Raw genomic sequence first — 20,600 nt, forward strand, 5'->3', positions numbered from 1 at the left:
CGAGGATGAGAAGATAGAGTTCTCATTGTACTAAGCCTTCGCACTAACTAGAGTAAGGTGGCCAGTTCCTTTCTCTCAGTCGCCTTTTCTTCAGCAACTATGCCCATCCAAATTATTACACTCTGGGTAATTATTTTTATCTGGGTAATAATAATAATAACAATATATATATTGCGTCACATGTACAGTGCACAGAGGTGAGCGGTGCTACTAACAAGTTGAGATATTGACAAAAATTGGAATTTATTTGATTCTGTTGAAATTAGTTTAAGAAATTGCTTTTTTACAATGAAAACATTTATGCAACATAATCAACTAAACAAATCAAATAAGAATAGGAGAAAACTAAGTACTCATCACGTCTGTTGAGGTTGATTTGATGTTAAACGAAGTTTATTTCCAATACGTTGTCATTTTAATCGGATGGTTTTACAAAATGCTATAAACAAGGAAAAACATATTTTTGACTGTTTATCTACTAAGCAAATGCTGGTTAGATCTATATAAAACTTTGCAAGATAGTAGAAAATTGCGTTTTTTTTCAGATTAACATGTTATTTACCAAAATTGTTTATTGCCTGCTGGATAGAGCAAAAAAAAAATTGGAATTTGAAACTATGAAATACAAAATAATCTGTATCCTGGATCATTGTAGGATCGTAGGCTACAACAGACATTGAGGCGTGTTCTTGTTCCAACATTTGGTGAATGTCAATATTTAACCACAAGCTTTTAATCCGCCAAGGTATGAGTCATGTTGGGTTATATTTACAGAGTAGCCTACCTACGTATAAAAGTCAGATTAATAATTTGTTAGAAAGCAAGAGAGTTGAATTCACTTTCAGCCAACTGAACAGAAATACCTTTGCATAAATGGATCGTTTGGCAACGTTACATGTTGTTGTAAGATTGTAAATGTTGTTGTCCAAAAGTCAATGACCAAAGAATTTCCTACTGCTACAATGTATCATTATGGTTAACGTATAATGTCAGGCCAGAAGTAATATGTTTGGATTTAATAAGCAAATTAGCAGTAGTTTGATAAACATATTGATGTCATACTGTATCAGAATTGATAGCATAGGCTAGAAGCGTTGCGCTTGAGCAAGTAGTCTGTTAACAAAATGGGTCAAATCACATTTCTCCATTATGTGTCTTCTCTTTGCCATTCAGTTAAATTTTTAAGATGTTTTTAAAATTATTCTTAAAATTGCAAAGGGATCATTTTCCAACATTTCCAAAAGATTGACAACTAAAAGTCTAGGACAACCAAAATATTTAATAAAATAGTGGTTTGCATCTAACTTTGGTGATACAGTACTTGAAAGAATACAAACATCACAATATCTCTGTTTAACATGATATACTTGCAATGTTAATAAATGTTAAATTGTGATTAAAATTTTGACATTGATAGCCTATGCAAGATTTGTTCGTTGTGCATTTTTAGGATGTAATTTGCTGCATTTTGCCTCAGGCCATTCCCTGCACCACTTTGTCTAATTTACCTCAAGAATTTCATCTGAAACACTTGCATGTTGTTTTAAACGTTTTGTAAGACATGTTACTACTGTATGAGCAAGTTTCTTCTAGTGAGACTAGAAAGTTGAGAAGCAAAAAACTTTCTTGTTGTGTTGTTACGGTGTATACAATTCCGCGGTAAAAAAATGTGTCAGTGTGTGATGTAGCCTACCGAGCAATTTAAAAGACTTGATACAAGAAAAAGACTGTAAAAATACAAGATTGGGAAGGAAGTACAGTAATTTATTACATCAACATACGCGCAAAACAGCCTATATTGATTTCGGGCAATAAACTTGTAAGTAGAGTGTTTGTATTTCACATGTTGTAAGTACTGTAAATAAATTCCCTTTATTAAGGTCAGTCGAGAAATTGCCAGCTTGCTAATAGTTGGTTTATGCAGTACAGACAGATTACGATTTCTTGGAGAAAAAATGTTTATCAAGAAGATTCATTCATAACTTGTCGGTCAGAGCTACATAAGAGAAAAATTTCTAATACCGGAAATTTTCGTCTTGATCTGTTATTTCTGCACTAAAAATAACTTTACGTTATATCTGCAAGTGTTGTAGCTCACGTAAACTAATTGTCCAGTGAGAAAGGTGTCTAAATATAGTCATAAACTAAGCATAGTTAAGATATTTACAAGTTAAGACCCGTTCATTCAAAATTAAACAATGTTTTCCATTTTATGACCAACCAACAGAATCAAGTAAAGATTTTATGTAAAATACCATTTTCTCTTTAGCTACAACCAAAGCCAATGTCACTCGTGACTCTCAACATTTACCCAAGAACATTCCGTACGTATTCTTCATAATGCTGATAAACAGTAACAAGATATGACGGTAAAAAAGAGCTCTCCTCTACGTAGCAGCATTTTCATTTTACTGTATTGAGTTGAAACCAAATAGGCCACTATTCATCCTGATCAATAGTTTTGTGAAACCACTTCTAGACAAACTAATCTATTTCACTAAATAGGCCTAAGGTTAATATATTTTTTTTTCCATTCTTCAGGCTGTAAGACTTTGTTATAAAATTTTGTAAGAGAAATATTGAGTGAAAAAATTCCTCCATTAGTCATCCATTATTGATCTAGCGACATCGAAATGGGTGGAAGTGATTACACCAGCAATCATTACAGTGACCGATATTATCGATCAGATCGGGATTACAGGCATCATGACGATAGAAGACATCGCGCTCGAGATAGCAGAGACAGCTATAGATCCGATTACAATCAAAGACGTGTCCCAGGACTTGTATCGGACCCGGACAGCCAGTTGGGAGACGTTGATAGCGCGATTCAGCGTGGACAACGTGAGACAATAATTCGTGTTCAAAGCGACCGATATTCTCCTCACAAGCACAATAATGCTTCAAATGATGCTGCAACAGCTTTGCCGTTATATCATCCTTCGCCAATGACAGTCAGTCAAAATTTTTACTCCTCTTCGCTTCGCGGCTCGCAAAATAACAGTCGGAAACGAAACTTGCATAATCCTGTGATGTTATCATTTCTTCCTGGGCTAGCTGGATTTGCGCTGATCATAACTGCGATTGTGCTCGTAGCTTGGACAACAATAACGTCTGTAAGAGCATCTTCAAATGAAGTCAGAGTATGTAAACACTACTTTTGTCTTATTTTTAACTATCAAAAATATTGAATATAGGCCTTTATCTTATTTCCATCATTGGTATAATAGGAAGTTTAAAAGCTAACAATCTTCTTTCAAAATATCGGGTATCTATCGCTTGTCATGTATGCAAACGTTAATTGTTTCTTTAAAATTGGATTCAACTCATATAAAACTTTTTTAGATCAACTACAAAGGTCTCTTTCATGTGTGCACGACTGTTTTGTCAAACGACGCAATATCGGATCAAGGTTGCGATACCACAGAGAACTTTGCTGATGCTGGAACTGGTAAGAAAATTGAAACTGTTGTAGTGTCGATTTTTTGGTTTTAATCAGTCTAGCCCCTTTTCATCTTAAAGAACATAATTATAGAGCATATTGTTAGTATTTTGCCCGCTCCCTAGTTCAGTTGGTTACGTGCCTGACTTCACGATCGAACAAAGAAACTTCAAGATCAAGCGGTGTTAGTTCCACTCTCAAGGTGTGCGCTTGAGCGACGCATTTCAAGGACTTTTTTTCGCTAAGCGGCGCCTAGTGGATGGAATAATTTACAGACAGACAACACTCTTACAACAAGCGGAAAATATCAATCTGTCAAACTCAATGATTGGGCCTGCGTCAGTGGTTCAAAGCCTCTGCAAGTATGCGAAGCTGAAGGGATTCAACTCTCAAAGAAGCTTTCTCAGGCCTATAGGATAAAAATTCAATCTATCAATATACTTTGAAGTTTGGAAGCATAAGCACTGTGCAACTAAAAATTCAAAACACTCACGAAAAAAATCTTTCTTAAGATTTCAAAATGCAACCACGTTTTGTTTCAGAGTCCTCCAATCTTGAGCAAGCCACGAGAGCGATGATGATAATTGCTGCCATCATCGGTTTTGTTTCTTCCGTCGTGGCTTTTGTATTAGGCTTGAACAAGCTGGAAAGACCCAAAAGCGCATTCATTACTGGTGGTCTTCATGCGTTTGCTGGTGAGTGCTCAACTGAAAACAAATGCTTTAATCAATAAAGGCTACTTGTGAGATACTGTAGTAGTCTGCAAGCACAGCGGTAAAGAAAACAGAACGACCACATTTTGTCTATGCTTGTTTGTATTTTCTTGCATGTAGCCTTATGGTAAGTCGTGAATGCAAAAGAAACAATTAACAACCGCAGAAACTAATTTTCAGCTGTATTTCTCAAATTACTTCCATTAGGCTACAAGTAATGTTTCCAAAAATACTTTCTCATATTTTAGATTAAGTAAGTATGCAAACGTTTCCTTATCCAAAGACTTTTTTTTCACAAAAGGCAATTCTAAAGTTTTTGTTTGGTTAAATAGTGATAAAAATTCTTTTTGTATGAAAAAAGTAGGCTACCATGGGTATTTATTTATCTTCATCTGCATTCTCTTCTCCCACCTAGTGTCTTTCAATCCATGAAAAATTTACCACTGGCAGTAGCCATAGAACACAAGTATCGTTTGGCTTTCTTTACATAACAAATTTTTAAGTTACTGAATGTTTAAATTTGTTTGGGATATTTACCTTGTTTCTTTGCTTTTATGTATAAATTTTTTTTTATTGTTGCGTAATCCTATCAATTTTTTTTATTGTTTTTGTTTCGGAACTTCGATATGATGTCCATGGGTTAGGCCGTGGACGTTGCTATAACAGCAGATGAACTTGAAGTCGAACGCTAGGCCACAACTTGCACGGCAAACAGGATTGCCATATTGGCGGTTTTAACGCCAAGTTTTAGAAGTTTAAGCGTAATGGGTTTGACAGGCTACTTTAAAATTGGCATTTTGATATTTTTTTGGCGTTTTTTCATATTTTTTTCAGCATTGTAAATTGTCAGCAAGCTTAAAAAACTCTTTTGTATAATAATTTTATTATAATGTGCAGTAGCCTATTTACAAAACATCAGGTCAAAAACGCAACTTTTCCCAACTTTGATAATACTTTTCATAATGTTAATATGATTACAGCACGATTGCTACCATAGCCTAAGATTTTGCGATTGTGCCATATTTTAATCTAAAAATGTGTTAAAAAAACGTCAAATTTGTAAAATTTTCCAAAACCCGCCAATATGGCAATCCTGTTTGGTGACAAGATGAGGCCTAGCGTTTGGCTTCTCTTCCAGAAGCTATTGTAAAAACGTCCATGGTTAGGCCTAAACAACTTGCATTCATTTTTGAAGTAAATAGAGACTGTATTTTAATTTTGTCCAATTGGCTGGCCACGTATGCTCATTTGAAGTAGGTAAAAGATCTATTTCGTGTTCTCTTAACCATGGCCACCTAGAGATGCGGCCTGATTTGTCACATTTTGCAGGTTTTGATTACAGCTACTGCTAGCGCTTGACCGACATTTTTTGAGATGTTTTTACTTTTTGCGGTTTCCTAATGACAAAAAACTTTTTTGCTGCCTTGGGGAAGTAGTAGCAAATGAGAAAAAGTAAGTTGAAAAACGCAAAATCAGACTGTTATTGAAAAGTAACAGTTTGACTAAAAGCTACAAAATCAAATTTTCTTTGTTTTTCAACATGTGAGGATGTTAAAACTTATTGTGTTATCTGGGGAAAAGAATAAAGAAAGCGTAAAAATCTAATTTTTAGAAACATTTATTTAAACGTTTGCCCAAAGTTAGAAAAATCTGGAAATTTCTGCAAAATGTGACAAATCAGGCCGTATCTTTAGGTGGCCATGTCTTAACTGATAATAATGCTTTCATACTGTCTGAGCTTTAATCGAATTATGTTTGATGAGAGGTGCTTTTCTGGTGTACAAAAGTTGGCGCTGGTTCGGCTCTCGGGGTGTGCGCTTGAGCAACGCATTTTAAGAACTGCTCTTCATTCAGTGGCACCAAGTAGATGGAATAATTTACTGACAACAACACTTCGACAACAATCGGAAACTTTACTCTGCCAATCTCGGTATCCGGCCTGCGTCAGTGGTTCAAAGCTCCTACAAGTTTACGAAACTGCCAGTAATAACTTATCAGAGACTTTCAAAGACTGCTTTCTATTCAGCGCACCAAGTAAATAGAATAATTTTAAGAGAACAGCACTTCAACAACAAGTGAAAAATACTTCACAAGAGCTTCATTTAAATATACTCTGGCTATTTCAAAGATATTAAACGGGTGCCATGCCTAATTGCCTAACCATCGGTGGCTTAGAATCACAACGTTTAGGACTACGCGTTGTTGTCACCTGAAAACTTATCCATTTTATTGAAATAAAACGATGATTTTTTTTTTATAATTGAGAAAATGTGTTTTAATAAATACGGTAACACATAAGATCTCACAGAAAAAAATTGAATCTGCAGTCTCTTTCCTTAATACTATCATGTCCGAATTTATTTCATATCATAGCATGGTCGTTTGTATTTAGGTGCATGCGGTACTGCAGGTATGGGCTGCTATTCTGCTTTCCTTGTTGATAGCATCACGAGCACATCTGCAAACGGAGTTGGATTTGTTTCCGCTGGAACTTCATTTTACTTAGGATGGGTGGGAACTGGACTTCTTTTCATTGCATCTGCCACCGCTTTTCTAGGACACTGCGCAAGATGGAAGAAAAAATGACCAGTTTCTTACTTTGGTAGTCCTCAAATCTTCAATAAATTTGTTTATATTTTGTAATAATTTTATGCAGTTCTCGTGTCATTGAAGTTTAATGTAAGATCATGCTAATGATGTGACACTATATTGTGGTGTATATGTCAACGATTTCTTACAAAGTGTCATTTTTCTGCCATTGGTTCATATCAAAAGAATTGTAGCGATTGTAGGCTACGCAACTGGTAATGGACGTAACCCTTAGCCAAAAAAATGCTGAGCATTCGGCCTAAAAGCTAAATAATAGAATAAATTATTTGAAGTTCAAATAACATCTTTCAGTAGCATATGTTGCACTTTGACTTAAAAGCTTCTTTTTCTATACAAGGTTATGCTTAACTTGCACAATCATACATAATGGTCAGTGGCCACCTTAGCATTTTTTTAAAGGCTGTGTTTATTACTTTCATTGCTTTAAAGCCCTTGCTTCGGCTATTATATGTACTTAAGCACACCTACAACACCTTTTTTAATATGTCTATACCAGTCTATGCCGGTGTTGCAGGACAAACGAGATACAATTGACGAAGCATGTTTTACGTGGTGGTTGATGTTGGTGCAACAAAACATAATTTGCTGACGACCTCAACTTTGTTCATTCTTCATCGTAAGCCGCATGACGTTTCCTTTTTGAACTACATTTTTCATGTGACTTTGTTGTAAGCGTCTATTTTAACGTAGGATATATATTAATGCGCCACTTTTTGAATGTTTAAATACATTTTTTACGTGTAAAGCAAGCAGTGGTTGATATATTTGTTTTCAATTAGATTCTAGACATATCCTTCTAGCAAGGAGAGGTAGCAAGGCGGTCAAAAGTGATAGTTTCACATTTCAGTTCATACGACAGACAGCATATAAGCTTAGACTGCTTAGTCAACTTATTGCAATCTAGTCTAGTCTTCTAAACGCAAATTTATAGCGGTGCAGTTTTTATTTTTCTGCAATATAAAAACTTCCAAAACTTCTAAGGTGCCGCACCATTAGCCTTTGCTTCGGTGTCTTTCCGGCTCGATAGCTTTGTGGTTAGTGCGTGCGCTTCTGAATCAGTAGGCATGGGTTCGATACCCTACATACCAAAGACGTTTTAAAAGTGGTACTGAATCTTACTACTTGGCACTGGAATGAATTCGAGTAATACACTGGGGAACAATTTTGAAAACATTTTTTGTTGACTTTGATTTTACACTTGATTTAGGCTAATTCCGGTGTGCTGATTTCAAAAATAGCGCCAGTTTTCTTCTATCACGTCAAGTTTTTGCTCTACAGCATACACCCAAAATATGCAACTTTTCACGAGTTTAGCCGTATTGCTTTTCCATACGTAATAGGAATGCACAAGCTAATCATATAGTAAGTTATATACAAGAAGGGTCAACTGAATTATTAAGCAAAACAGGCACAGGCATCGATTTAGGTCGATGCTATTTCCCCCACTTTTGGTAGGAGGATGCAATCATCCAACGATGCAGTCATCAATTTTGAAGTTAGTTGCTTTCCACTTTCAATCATGTATGTACTAGTACTACATGTTTGTTTGTTAGAATACTATCTTGTCTGCGACTGTGTCTGCTGTTTCTCGTCCTCAGTGTCTAAATAACCCGGATTCATTTTGTTATATTTGCGGCAGTTTTACTATTCCTAGCCAAAGAAAAGACTTTAGTGCATTTGTCAAATAAGCCTACTTTGCACCTGTTAAAATAAAACTTGATGATCAAGATAAGTCTTGGGCACGCCACAAGGTATGCAAGCAGTGTATCGAGAGTTTGCGGATGTAGACCAAGGGAACTCGAGACAAATTGCCATTCGGTATACCCATAGTTTGGCGAGAGCCTAAAAATCATTACACAGACTGTTACTTTTGCTTGGTGCAAACTTCAGGGTATAAAAAGAAAAAAAACGTAAAATTGAGTACCCAAGTCTTCCATCAGCTATAGCCTACCTCCAGTGCCTCATTCAGCTGAAATCCCAGTTCCAGTTTTCGTTCAAACACCTATGCTCGAAGATTTGGATCATGATGAATGTTTTAGTGATGACAAGCCTAATGATGAAGATTTTGCAATTGAAGATGATTCAGAACGTGTAGTATTCCATCAACATGAGTTGAATGATTTGGCACGAGATTTGGGACTAGGAAAAAAAGCTTCGGAACTCTTAGCATCCAGACTAAATGAAAAAAATTTACTTGGGAAAGGAGCGAAGGTATCACTTTCGATCGAAAGAAAGTGCGTTTTTACCGTACTTTCGAAGTGATAGTAGCTTTGTGGCCGAGATCTGACCTTAAACCTGGTGATCCTAATACTCTAAATGAGCCACTTGTTGACAGAGAGAAAATTATTTTCCCACCTCTGCATATAAAGCTCGGCCTGACAAAGCAATTCGTTAAAGCATGGTCAACCGAAAGTAGCTGTTTCAATTACCTCGTTTTGGCTTTTCCTGGCCTGTCAATACAAAAAATTAAGGCTGGTGTAGCCTATTTAATTGTCCACAAATTTGGAAACTCATCAAAGATGAACATTTCAGTGGTTCAATGTCAGAATTGGAAGAAAATGCGTGGTTATCATTTAAAAACTTTGTCAAGGGATTTCTTGGGAATACTCGGTCAGAGAATTATATCTAAATTGTTCAGAAGCTATTCGAAAGCTACAAAGAACTCGGCTGCAACATGAGCATCAAGATGCATTTTTTGCATAGCCGTCTTGCTAATTTCCCGGAAAACCTTGGTGCGGTCAGCGATGAGCAAGGAGAAAGATTCCACCAAGATTTGAAGGTGATGGTGGAAAGATATCAGGGAAGATTGGATTTAGATATGCTGGCTGACTATTGCTGGAGTAATAAGCGAGACTGTTCATAGCTTGAACATTCCAGGAAAAGCTACAAGTGTAAATTTTTGCCTTAAAACTCGCACTTTATTTGTCCTGCAGAAGCAATATCCGTTTTAAGGAACAGAATATAGCTGTATGAATGTTTATTTGAAAACCATGGAGTTACTTTCGGTTGCTTGTAGTTCTTAAAACGTTTTATACAATAAACGCAGATCTCTTAAATGTTGTACTTTTCTGGGTTATGAGACAAAGTGGTGGGTGCCTAGCTCAAAAACTTGACGTGATAGAGAAAAACCGATGTCATTTTTGGATTCAGCGCCCAAAAGTTAGTCAAAAACAATTGTAAGATCAAAGTCAACAAAAATTGTGTTCCCTTGTGTAATGCACTCAGTTGCTCCTCTATACGGTTGCATTGCTACTGTCTGATTAATAAAGCGCTGAGGAGAAACGCAAACCATGAAAAATACAGCGCTACAAAAAACAGGTATTACTATTAAGCATTATTATTTCACTGTAAGTTTATTTCCCGCACATGTAGCTACAAAGTTTCAACATTTTTTTTATAACCCAATTAGAAAGTATAACTTGCCATCGGCATTTCTTTTTGTTCGATGCTTGTATAGGCCTACAGAAAAATATACTGAGTTCAACTACCAAGTATGAGCAACTTCTATCAGCTGGTTGTAGCGCACCGTGTGCAGTAGGCACTACTTCTTTCCGATGAGACAGTTTTTGCAAAATTAAATAAAGGGGTGAATATCCAGGCCATGGTAGCTTGCTTATGTGGTACTCTACTTCGTCGGTCAATAACTGAATTGTGGTTCTAATTTGAAGATTTTGCAAAGGCAACAGAATTTTTTTCCAAGTTAACAACAGTTTGATTACGAAAATTGGTATTGTCGAACTGAGAAAGCCTCAGAAAGCTTCTTTGCATACTTGTAGAGGCTTTGGATCATTGGCTCTGGCCTAGCCACTAAATTCATACAAAGCTTCCGCTTGTTGTTGAAGTGTTTTTGGCTGTGAGTTATTCTCACGTTAAAAAAACTAGGCAGGCACCGTAGGCTGCCAATGTTGGAAAACTGTCAATGAAGCTGCAGTAGTTGCTATAACACAGATTTGGAAAGTCGAACTATTGCTTCATTTTCTGCTCGGTTGGTGTCTAACCTACTGTCAAGGCAAGATATAGTTTTGTAAATCCAGATTTTATAGATATTTGAGCGATGAAAAAAATAGCAATTTTATCTGTAAAACCAGTATTTCCATCATGTTGAAATTTCAGCAAACAGGTTATTAGGAATTTAAAAATGTTTTCTTATTTGATGAACCGATGTGACATGATTCACTTTCTAACGTCCTTTAAAAAGAAATTACGTTTCATGTCAGATTTATTACGTTTAAAAGCAGATTCAACAAAGTGACTGATTGATATATTGTAGACTACAGCCAACAAAAGGATATTCGAAAGATGTCATTTTTTTAGTTATTTTTATCTAATATTGAGGAATGCAAAAATCTCATGGCACATAGAAAACAAACAACAATTCAGTGATTTCTATCGAACAAAGTAACTGTGTCAGTGAGTTCAAAATCACCTAGCTCAAGTGTGATATATTTCCACTCTCCGCTTAGTGACAGCAGTGGATGTGGATTAAAACACTCGATGCCGACATAGTCATTCATCAGAACCTACGGATGAATCAGAATCCCCCTGTCTTAAAAAAACTCTTAGATCATTTCAATTCAGTTGTTGAAGATGCTTCCAATTCCGGCTCTACAATTAAACACAAGGCCTCAACGTCAGACTTAAACTTACTGTCAGTTATAAAACTCAGTGGCTTAAAAACTAAGGAGGGTTAATGAGGCTTGCTATGTTGCACCAAGCAAAGTCGCTCAAGCAATTATGACACAATCACGTCAGGTGTCAGCCCTGATTTAACATTAAGAATAATTTGAGTTGTCAAAGCACCGTACGCAATTTCACTTGTTCTGAAACGATTTCAATTCCAGTAGCTTCATATAATTTATATCCCGTTGCCTAAATTCAGGCTATGCAATGTTTTAGTAACAGCCTACTGATTTCAGCTGAAGTATGGAACCCAGTTTTCGCATTTAGTCCAATTTGCCAATCACGAACAAATAAGAAATTCATTTTTTTAACGTAGGCTAATCGTCTACTACTCTCAATTAAAAGAATTCAACATGAGCCTACTGCTATGCTCGTATCTGTTACAAAAGTGGAAGTTTTTTGTCAAAAAGTAGCCTAATAACATAAGCTACAATAGACATAACATGTCGATTGTAATGTAATCTTTTTACTTGTCGTTCTCTCTGATACTCCAATCACTCTGCATTAATTAATGGCACAGTTTCCTTTTATATAACTCCAGTAAATGTTTACCGCTGTGTTGCAAAGTCAGCACAAATTGAACTGAAATGAGGAAAACGGTTTTACTTAATCATTTACAAGCAAATGGAAAGATTAATATTTCGTTTTATAGCTTTCTGTAAAATACTGTAGGCCTATATAAAATAATCAGGAGGTAACCTAGTAGCCTATAGTCACCAGAAGAACGCAAGTCACTTTATTTATCAAATGCTTGGTGAACAGTTTCACTATGTTTTTATCTAAACGTTTAGCCAGTTTGTATTCTGGAGTGCCAATCATGGAAATGGTCTGGACTGGACATGGAACTGGACTGGTCTCGCGGGATTGCCTGGCTTGTGCACTTTTATTAATCCATATAACTTTCCAGGACAGCTTCCGGTTGGAATAAGAGATTTTACCATATCTTGTTCAAATTTTTCTAGATCTTTCAAATGTAGCATTGAATTTGTAACTTGACCTCTTCTTTGAACTAACTGGGTGTACTTTTTTATTGTCATCAACTTTAATAAATTTTGTATCATCATTAACAATTTTGTCAAGTTTTTAAAAATAGTCTTCAGGGACCAGCATTGCTGTGCCTTTACCTTTATCAAAATTCGGATACCTTGATGTTATGGTTTTGAAAGATTGCTCAAAGTACGGTAAAGCGCTTTGTTTCGTCGTGTGGAGCACACCCAGTTGGCACCAGACGTTGCCGTTACAGTTATAGTGCATAATTAGGTTTATCTTACAATTTTCATTTTATGTATATAGGCAGATTTGTATTTCCTGATGAGGACACAAGTACGTGTCGAAAACGTTAGAGTTTTTTTATTTTAATTATGTTATACTTTTTTGTGTGTAACACATTATGTTAAAATGTATTGTTGTTAACAATATTTGTAAAATATATTCTGTATGTAAGATCCATTATGTCATGGTTCATTTGACATTGACGTCAATGAAGTTGACCTTTGACACCAACTTAAAGAAAGCATACCAGGGGTAGTGTTAGCAAAAGGACGGTTGTATCATGTCGTGATTGTTTAGCATGTTTGCTTTTAAGCTTTTATTGTTAATTATGTGGAACAATTATTTTCACATAAACGACATTGACTTTCTAAGAACAATGTACCTGGGGGTGTTGCTTGCAATTAATTACAGTAACGCACTGCCATTTACAAGCAATAAGTTAAACATAAACCACGTAGCCTATATTTGACAAGCTTTGAACGCCTTTTTTCAGAATATTGCTTGATTTTCAGTTGTGGGCCACATACTGTACGTCTTTCCACGATAAGACCTGTTGCTTATCATTTAAGACTTGTCAAGGTATTTTTTAGGTTTGTACATCTGAGGCAGCAAACAATATTTGAAGGAACGACTTGAATTGAAATATATTACTTTTCAGACAGTCAAACAAATATTTTTAAAAATTTTTAAAAGCGGGAGAGCGCATTGTCTTATGTCTTGTGCTCAGGCAGCTGAGTGATCTGCAGTGGAGAAGTAAACGAGTTTGCTTTGTCAATCGATGAATGTTTCCGGAAACAAAGAATGTTCATAATTAGGTTATGCTCTTCAATTGTTCTTTGTGGCAATGCGATAATTGCTTTAGGTAGCTATTAAGAACCGCAGGAAATTTGATCCTATTTTGTAATAAACTCATAAGGAAATGCCCTTCAGAAATTACAGCTAAATATTTTGTTCAAACTCATTGAAACCCAATAAGGAAGGTAATGTCTTTCTCCTGTATAGCAAAGAATTTGTGATAGTTTCACTGGTAACAAGCAAATGTTAATGTTTAAGATCTTACTCAGTTTTGGCTGGTAAGAGTCTGTATGAGGTTCAACGTGCGGATCAGAAAATTGTTTCTTCAGCTACTGTAATTAGTATGAAAACAAATGCATATATGGTAAGTTAAACGATTCAGCGCGGTTGTAGGTGGATTAAATTGAAATCTGTTACTGTATATCAAGATAAACGTTTTGCTTTGTACAGTATCTTAAATAATAATAATAGAATAAGACTGTTCACCAGGCATTTCATGATAAAATAATATCTAGATTGCAGTCGCCAGATGATAAAGTTGACCAAGCAAAATAAACGTACAGTATCCTATATGAAAAGTGACTTTTTTGATGACAACTTTGTGCAGCTTGAAGAATTTTTCATAGGCTATTTCTCTTGCTGTAAGCTACAGTACAAGGTAAGATACACTCTTTCCAATAACGATTCTGTCTTATTTCTTTGACAGATAAGAATTTGTGGTAGCTGACCAAAAAGTCGTTGATACTAGTTGTTACTTATCATCCGTTCTACAGATAAGCTGATTGCACTGATAATAATTTGAATGGAGCTTTTGACTGTGACGAAGAGGTCATCTATAACATATGTCAAACAAGTTTAATGTTGTTCTGCCGATAATCTTAATACATCAAAAAAAAAAAAAAACTTACCCGATAGTTCACATGCATACTTTCAGGCTTTATAAGAAAACGTAAGGCACGCTTTTTCCAATAGAAAATGTTTGATAGACGACCGTGGTGGACGTTTTGATCAAAATGTCCATGTAGTTTTTATTACAATGGTCAGTTCAGTTTTCTATTTTATCTTGACGATTTTTACGAATAAGTTTCATAATTACATGCAGCCTAAGCAAGTTTTTGTCTTTCGCCATACGCCGATGATAAAATTAATCAGACAGTTAATTTCACACTCATGTGCCCAACTTCCCATAACTTGAATGCTGTACAACCAATTTTTCAAACTAGTTGTTTATTGCGTTCATAAACCGAAAATCGCTTGTAAAACTTTCAAGGGTATATCAGCAGGCGCCATATTGTCTTGCCTTTAGCGAAGAATTACTAAAAAGAAAAATTGAATCAAGAAGAAGAAAAAAAAAAAAAACTAGGTCACTTTGCTTCGAATAAAACAACAGAAATTAACAATGAATAACAAATTGTACACTAAAAGAAGCGTTATACCACGTACAGTAACCGGCCTTATCTTCAAATGAAGGACAGGTTAACTCAAATGGGCCTAGGTCTTAGTAGGCCAAAGGTATAAAGAAGTGATCATTGACATATGATACACAGAACGCATTCAAAGGGTAATAACTGAGGCTAGGCATAGTCTTTGTCAGTGCTATTGATTGTTTATATCAAACAGCAAAAAAATCATTTGAAAATAATACACCTCACTTTAGCCTGGTGAAACAAATCATGTAAAGAGGATTATTCTCTTAAGCAAAAAATCTTAAAAGTTTAGAGCCAACAATATTTGGCATGATCTAAAAAGTAATTGGGTACCAAAGTCTGATGCTGTTATGCAGAATGTTGTAAACTAAACATTAGCCATAATTTGGTTAATTATTAAATTATATCAAACATGTATTGTGTGTCAATATTTGTATATTTTCAACATATAACTTCATCACTGGAGCATTTTGATACATCAATCACGCTTAACGAATCAAACGTATATTCATTTATCAACAACGTGAAATTAACGTTTACAAACGAGGTATGAAATCCATGTATGTCGTATATGCAGTACAACTTTGTCAAAAGTTTGCCATGGTTGTTACAACATTGATATCAGTATGATAGTTCAATCTTGCCAACCTGATGCGTCCAGCTCTGCCTGCCAACCAAGGAAAACATATTCATGATATCAACTTTGGTGATATCATGATATCACCAATTAGTGGTGCGATACTGATGAACCTAGCCTCATTGGCGAAACACGTGTATATCGCTGTCAATTCTTGCTACACTCGACTGCCGAGAAACAGATATCAACTTTGGTGGTGAATCACAGTTATATGTGCTATATGTTTTTTTTTGTTTTTGTCGTCCTGCAGCAGCCAAGCACCATCGGTAGAAAAGGGAATTCATGTTACTAAAGTGCTTTCATTATTTAGAGATTTTAGATCATGGAGATGCGAAACTACATCCGCTTTTGGCTTGTCCACAGTGCTAGAAAGGTTACATTTTTTTTCTGATTTGCAAAATAATGTACTTTTTATGGGTTACATAAGAGGGTTTAAGTTAGTTTTGAAGTTATGTAAAGTTTTTTGTTGAAAGCAACCTTGAAGCAAGGCGTAAAAATATGACAAATTAGCAATTGACCCTTCTAACGTTGCCGGAAAAACGAAGCAGCGCTTCCTTATCGTTATTACTCTCATTACACCTTTCTGCTTTGCTTACTGCCAACTTTAAAGTTTTTTCTCTTTACTCTTTTTTTTTCATCAGAAAGTAATTTATGATTCAGTGGTAGTTTGAATAATGCTTGTAAACGTTATTTTGTAGTTTCTTTTTTTGCTTCTTGATAAAGTGCTATTTAGCGTAAAATGTTTAGAATTCGTCAAAAACAACATCATCCAACTGCTTTACAAGCAATTTCGTTTTTTTAAGAATAACATTCGTTGTCCACTTAAAGTCTGTTGATATTGACAAGTTACTTGGCTTGTATTCTAATTTTTATTCAGAATCATTATTTTTTTGTCAATGTGATCGGCACTGTCATCAAGATTGCATCGTTTCAAGTTCGCTAGAATTTGTAACGTAGTGAAAACTGCAACTTTGCTGGCTGCGTAATGCGTATGCATCTGTCAAGAAGTTACTGCAATTACAAAAAGTCATTTATTAAATAGTTTGAAAATAAATCAATTTTAAGTAAACGTAACGGTTAAAACATCGTTTATAATAAATTATTCAGCAACTAATAACAGAAAAGTGGGCAGTGCATCCAAAGCGTTGAGAGTTGCTAATTTCCAGTTTAAAATCGCAGGTTATTTGATATTCAATCCAACCATTGGAAGTTGTTGAACTTCCTGACTGGATAATCTCAGCGTTTGTGTATACAACTCACAACATTACGTTTTGCACAAAGGTTGAGCAGATAATCTTTTTGAAGTAGGTGCCTTTTTTATTATCATTTAGGGAACTGTTTCTTTGTTATTGTTTAAGTTTTTTTGTTAATATTTTGTTATTACTACAATAAGTACAACTCTATCTGTAATAATTAAAATCCGAGCCCTTTGGTGTGCTGCTAAGCACTAACTTACCGATGTTACGTTGTATGTAATGCAAGACATACATGCCAACACAATGTTTGTATGATTGTGGGTTTGCTAATAGAAATCTTTTTCATAAATTGATTTGACCCAAATGGTGTTGCAGGTTTTTAAATCTTGTTGTTGTTTTTCTCGTTGTAGTTTCCGTCTTGATATTTTGTTTTTCGGCTTTTTGTTGACGTTTTTACAAAAGGATTAATGTGAATATCAACTGCTTAATTTAAATACAACTGGCATCTTTAAACGTTGATTAGACGTTTGATAATGTTGAAGAAGTGAAAAATAACTAAAATTTACGAACGGTGGAACGAGTGGTTATAATATCATAGGAGAAAGTTTTAGCTGCGGGGATTAGATAAAGTCTGTCAGCAGAAGTCTGCAAAGATGTGAGATTCTCATAAAATAAACCAAGGTTCAATGACACGTGTGTTACTTGTCGGTCATGCGAATGAATCGTTGTTATACACCACCCACAAGTTTGGCCACTTCGTCATTTGGAATAAAATAGACGCCAAGGAATCATCTGCTGAACATCAATATATAGTTGAAATGCGTAGGATCAATGTAGTAGATCTGAAAAACAATTGGGTTTTGAAATATAAAACATAGATAAAAATGTGAAATAAGAGCATTAATTGCTTCTTCTGTGCACTAAAGTGATAAATTATTTTACAAGCACACGTTATAATATAGAAGTGCTTTCATTTCTCAATAAAAAAAAATTTTGCAAGATTTTTTTTCATGCACCTCAAACGTTTGCACACAAGCCACAAACTAATGATTTCCCTGCATGTTTTACAACTTCCATAAAACAGTAAAAATTGAAAGATATTATCCGAGCTGTTACAACAATTGCAATGCCAAGCCTCGCCTACATTAAAAAGATCAGCTATTGCCAATAAAACCAGATGCTTTTAACTATTGTACAGAAAAACAACGCAGCAATGTAATAGGGTTTTATTGGCTGGCAAAATGATATTCTTCTAACTTCATTAGATTACTCACCTAACTTTTGTTAGTTTACACGTTCCACAGAAAAGCGAACTTCATTGAATGACCGATGTGTCATTTCGACAAAGAAATCTTTTTGAAATTGCAGTTTGTTGCTTTTCCTACAGCGACCTATAATATTTTTTCAAAAACTTATTTTACGATTTTTAATTTTGTTACCGCAAGTTATCTTTTTTTTCGGGTGAAATTACAAATTGCTGTTGTTCACTGTGTTTCTCTGAGGAGTTGTCTGCTGATAAACTAATGTTTTATTAGTTTCACTGCTTGATCAAATGCCTGTTCTTAGATATATTGGTAACAGGTTAAATTTTTTAAATTCCTAAAGATATAAAATAGACTGATCGAAATATTTAATAAAACTTGTAATGCACGCAGTTGACCTGTGACGCATCTTATTGCAGTACGGTAATTAAATATCTTTATATTCTTTTAGGCATAATTACTTACATTTGCTTTGCTTTAGATCAAAGATTGCCTTGCAATTTTCACACTTAATTGTATGATAAAAAGGTGTCGAGGTATAAAGCAAACTCTATCATACTGTTTGCATAATTTATTTCAGAATCTTATGTTTCAGAAGCCCATGAAAAATTGGTGATATTCTTTTTTATAAACCAAACTATGGTATTAGGAAAAGGGGTCGACAGGCAAAATCTATTCTTCATCAATTAGAGAAAGACACTGGAGTACAGAAACACAAACTTTCAAATTTGATGAGGGAAAGTGATGTTTGGAGAAACTATGTTGCTGGTGTCCGGGCACCGCCGAATGGATGACGATGGTGATTAGAACACTGAAATGTTTGTTTGAGTTGAGTATGTTAACCAGTAGTTGATAGTCTGACTGAAACCTTATCAATTAACTTGTTTTTGTTTTCAACTCCTGATGATGTTAAAACCATCCTATTTTGTCACCTGCAGAAGTCAGTAGACTTCAATGTTGATCTGCAGGATGGTGAGACGTCTGAACGTGTCCGTTGTCTCCTGGAGCAGGTGTGCCATCCGGGTAGATAGCAGATGTTACTCACACGATGAGCCATTGAAGAAGCAGTTAAAATAGAATTTTCAGAAAATTTCATTCAGACAGTTACCAAAAGTTGGCAAAATCTAGAAAATTCTGCAGAATGTGACAAATCAGTCCATATCTGTGGGTAGCCATAATTTTACACAAAAAAAAGGGACGAATTTACCGATACTGTTATTCAAGCAAAGTGTAAAGCTATTAAGTGTCGCTGTGTCAGAATTAGTGAGTAAACGCTAAAGGTAATCGACCGCGGTGTCATTGACCTGGCGCGTCATGTTATCTGATGATGTTCGATGTTGCTACGTCACTCAAAATAAATATGCACAGTGTATATATTAATAAGTTTCTCATATGCTTGCACAAACGTTTTGTCAATGTAGCAGAATCAGAAGCTCAGCAAAGCTTTTCTTTGAGTTTTTGAATGAAATGTAAATGCATTGAAGAAAACGTAAAAAAACAAATTTTTTCCACCAATTAATTAAAACTGTGTGAAAATTGAATTTGGTAAATTCGGAGCATGATAATTTGTCATTTCAAAAACATAATAAGTTTATAACTGTCTACTGTGTAAGATTGTGCGATTTGAAAATTCGTTATAAGTTTCTCTTTGTTCACTACTGTTAACGTTGTACGCTTTTTGGATCTTTAACGAACGGTAAGAAATGTTCAAGACATGTAGTTGTTTTCATAACTTTTGTAGATTAGAAAAAATTGTTAAGAAAGTAAGTTAAGACTTTTTTATTTATTCTATCAGGTTTGCAGATTCAGTAAGAAAGTCAGTAGAATATCTTCCGGTTAAATGTTCTTAATATTGTTTGCTATATTTGAAACGTAATGTTGCAAGTTTATAAAGCTTTTTTTGCAAGCTTTCTTTGTAATGTAGAGAATTAATCTTGTCTGAAATGAAAAATTTTGAAAATTTAAAAAAGGTTAAACACATGCCGACACGTTTTGCTATAGAATGGCCTATTTAACATGCAGAGGACATTCTACGTTTAGGTTGTAATGATAAATTTAAGCAATATTAGAATAAGTACAAAAACACTCCATTACAGTATGTATTGTTATTTGGGCGATGATTATTAAACAAGGCGATCCAAAAGTTTGTAATCAACATTGCTTTTTTTGCAGTCAATGTGTAAAACAAAAACTTTAATTTGAACGTCAATATAAAAAATAAATAAAAAATACCGTTTATCCTACAATATTCTACAGTAAAAAAAAGCACAATGAAATGATGCCAAAATAATCTCAATAAAGACATTAAATTCTGCAGTCGGATTTCTAAACCATAGGTATAGCAAAAATTATGACTAATGAATATCTAACTTTTTGTATAAAAGTAAGACAAAGGAATTTGAAACATTTGGTAAAATATGAAATGAGGATTTTTTCTGATACTGTTCCAACGGTGTAGAAGTGTTGCAATCATAAATTGGATATAAACAAATCGGGCAATTTTTGATAATGAAAGTTTTATTCTTGATAACGATTTCTAAGTTGTATTTTACGTAAAATTGTGCAA

The 20,600-nt window shown here is 34.8% G+C and overlaps 1 protein-coding gene across 1 annotated transcript; it reads left to right on the plus strand.

Annotated features, from left to right (window-relative positions):
* The first annotated feature begins 2,545 nt into the window (after nucleotides 1-2,545).
* LOC145777548 (uncharacterized) lies at nucleotides 2,546-7,504 on the plus strand. The gene is made up of 4 exons (XM_082588961.1): nucleotides 2,546-3,143; nucleotides 3,346-3,451; nucleotides 3,985-4,137; nucleotides 6,548-7,504. Exons 1-4 carry the CDS (start codon nucleotides 2,634-2,636, stop codon nucleotides 6,739-6,741), a joined length of 963 nt encoding a protein of 320 aa, XP_082445087.1. The 5' UTR covers nucleotides 2,546-2,633; the 3' UTR covers nucleotides 6,742-7,504.
* Nucleotides 7,505-20,600: the final 13,096 nt, after the last annotated feature.

The sequence above is a fragment of the Aplidium turbinatum genome, chromosome 9, assembly GCF_918807975.1.
Source record: "Aplidium turbinatum chromosome 9, kaAplTurb1.1, whole genome shotgun sequence".
NCBI lineage: Eukaryota > Metazoa > Chordata > Ascidiacea > Aplousobranchia > Polyclinidae > Aplidium > Aplidium turbinatum.

Coding starts and splice junctions, on each gene's coding strand:
- LOC145777548 (XM_082588961.1), top strand. CDS start 2,634: ATGGGTGGAAGTGATTACACCAGCAATCATTACAGTGACCGATATTAT. Junction 3,144..3,345: donor CATCTTCAAATGAAGTCAGA/GTATGTAAACAC, acceptor AAACTTTTTTAG/ATCAACTACAAAGGTCTCTT. Junction 4,138..6,547: donor TGGTCTTCATGCGTTTGCTG/GTGAGTGCTCAA, acceptor GTTTGTATTTAG/GTGCATGCGGTACTGCAGGT.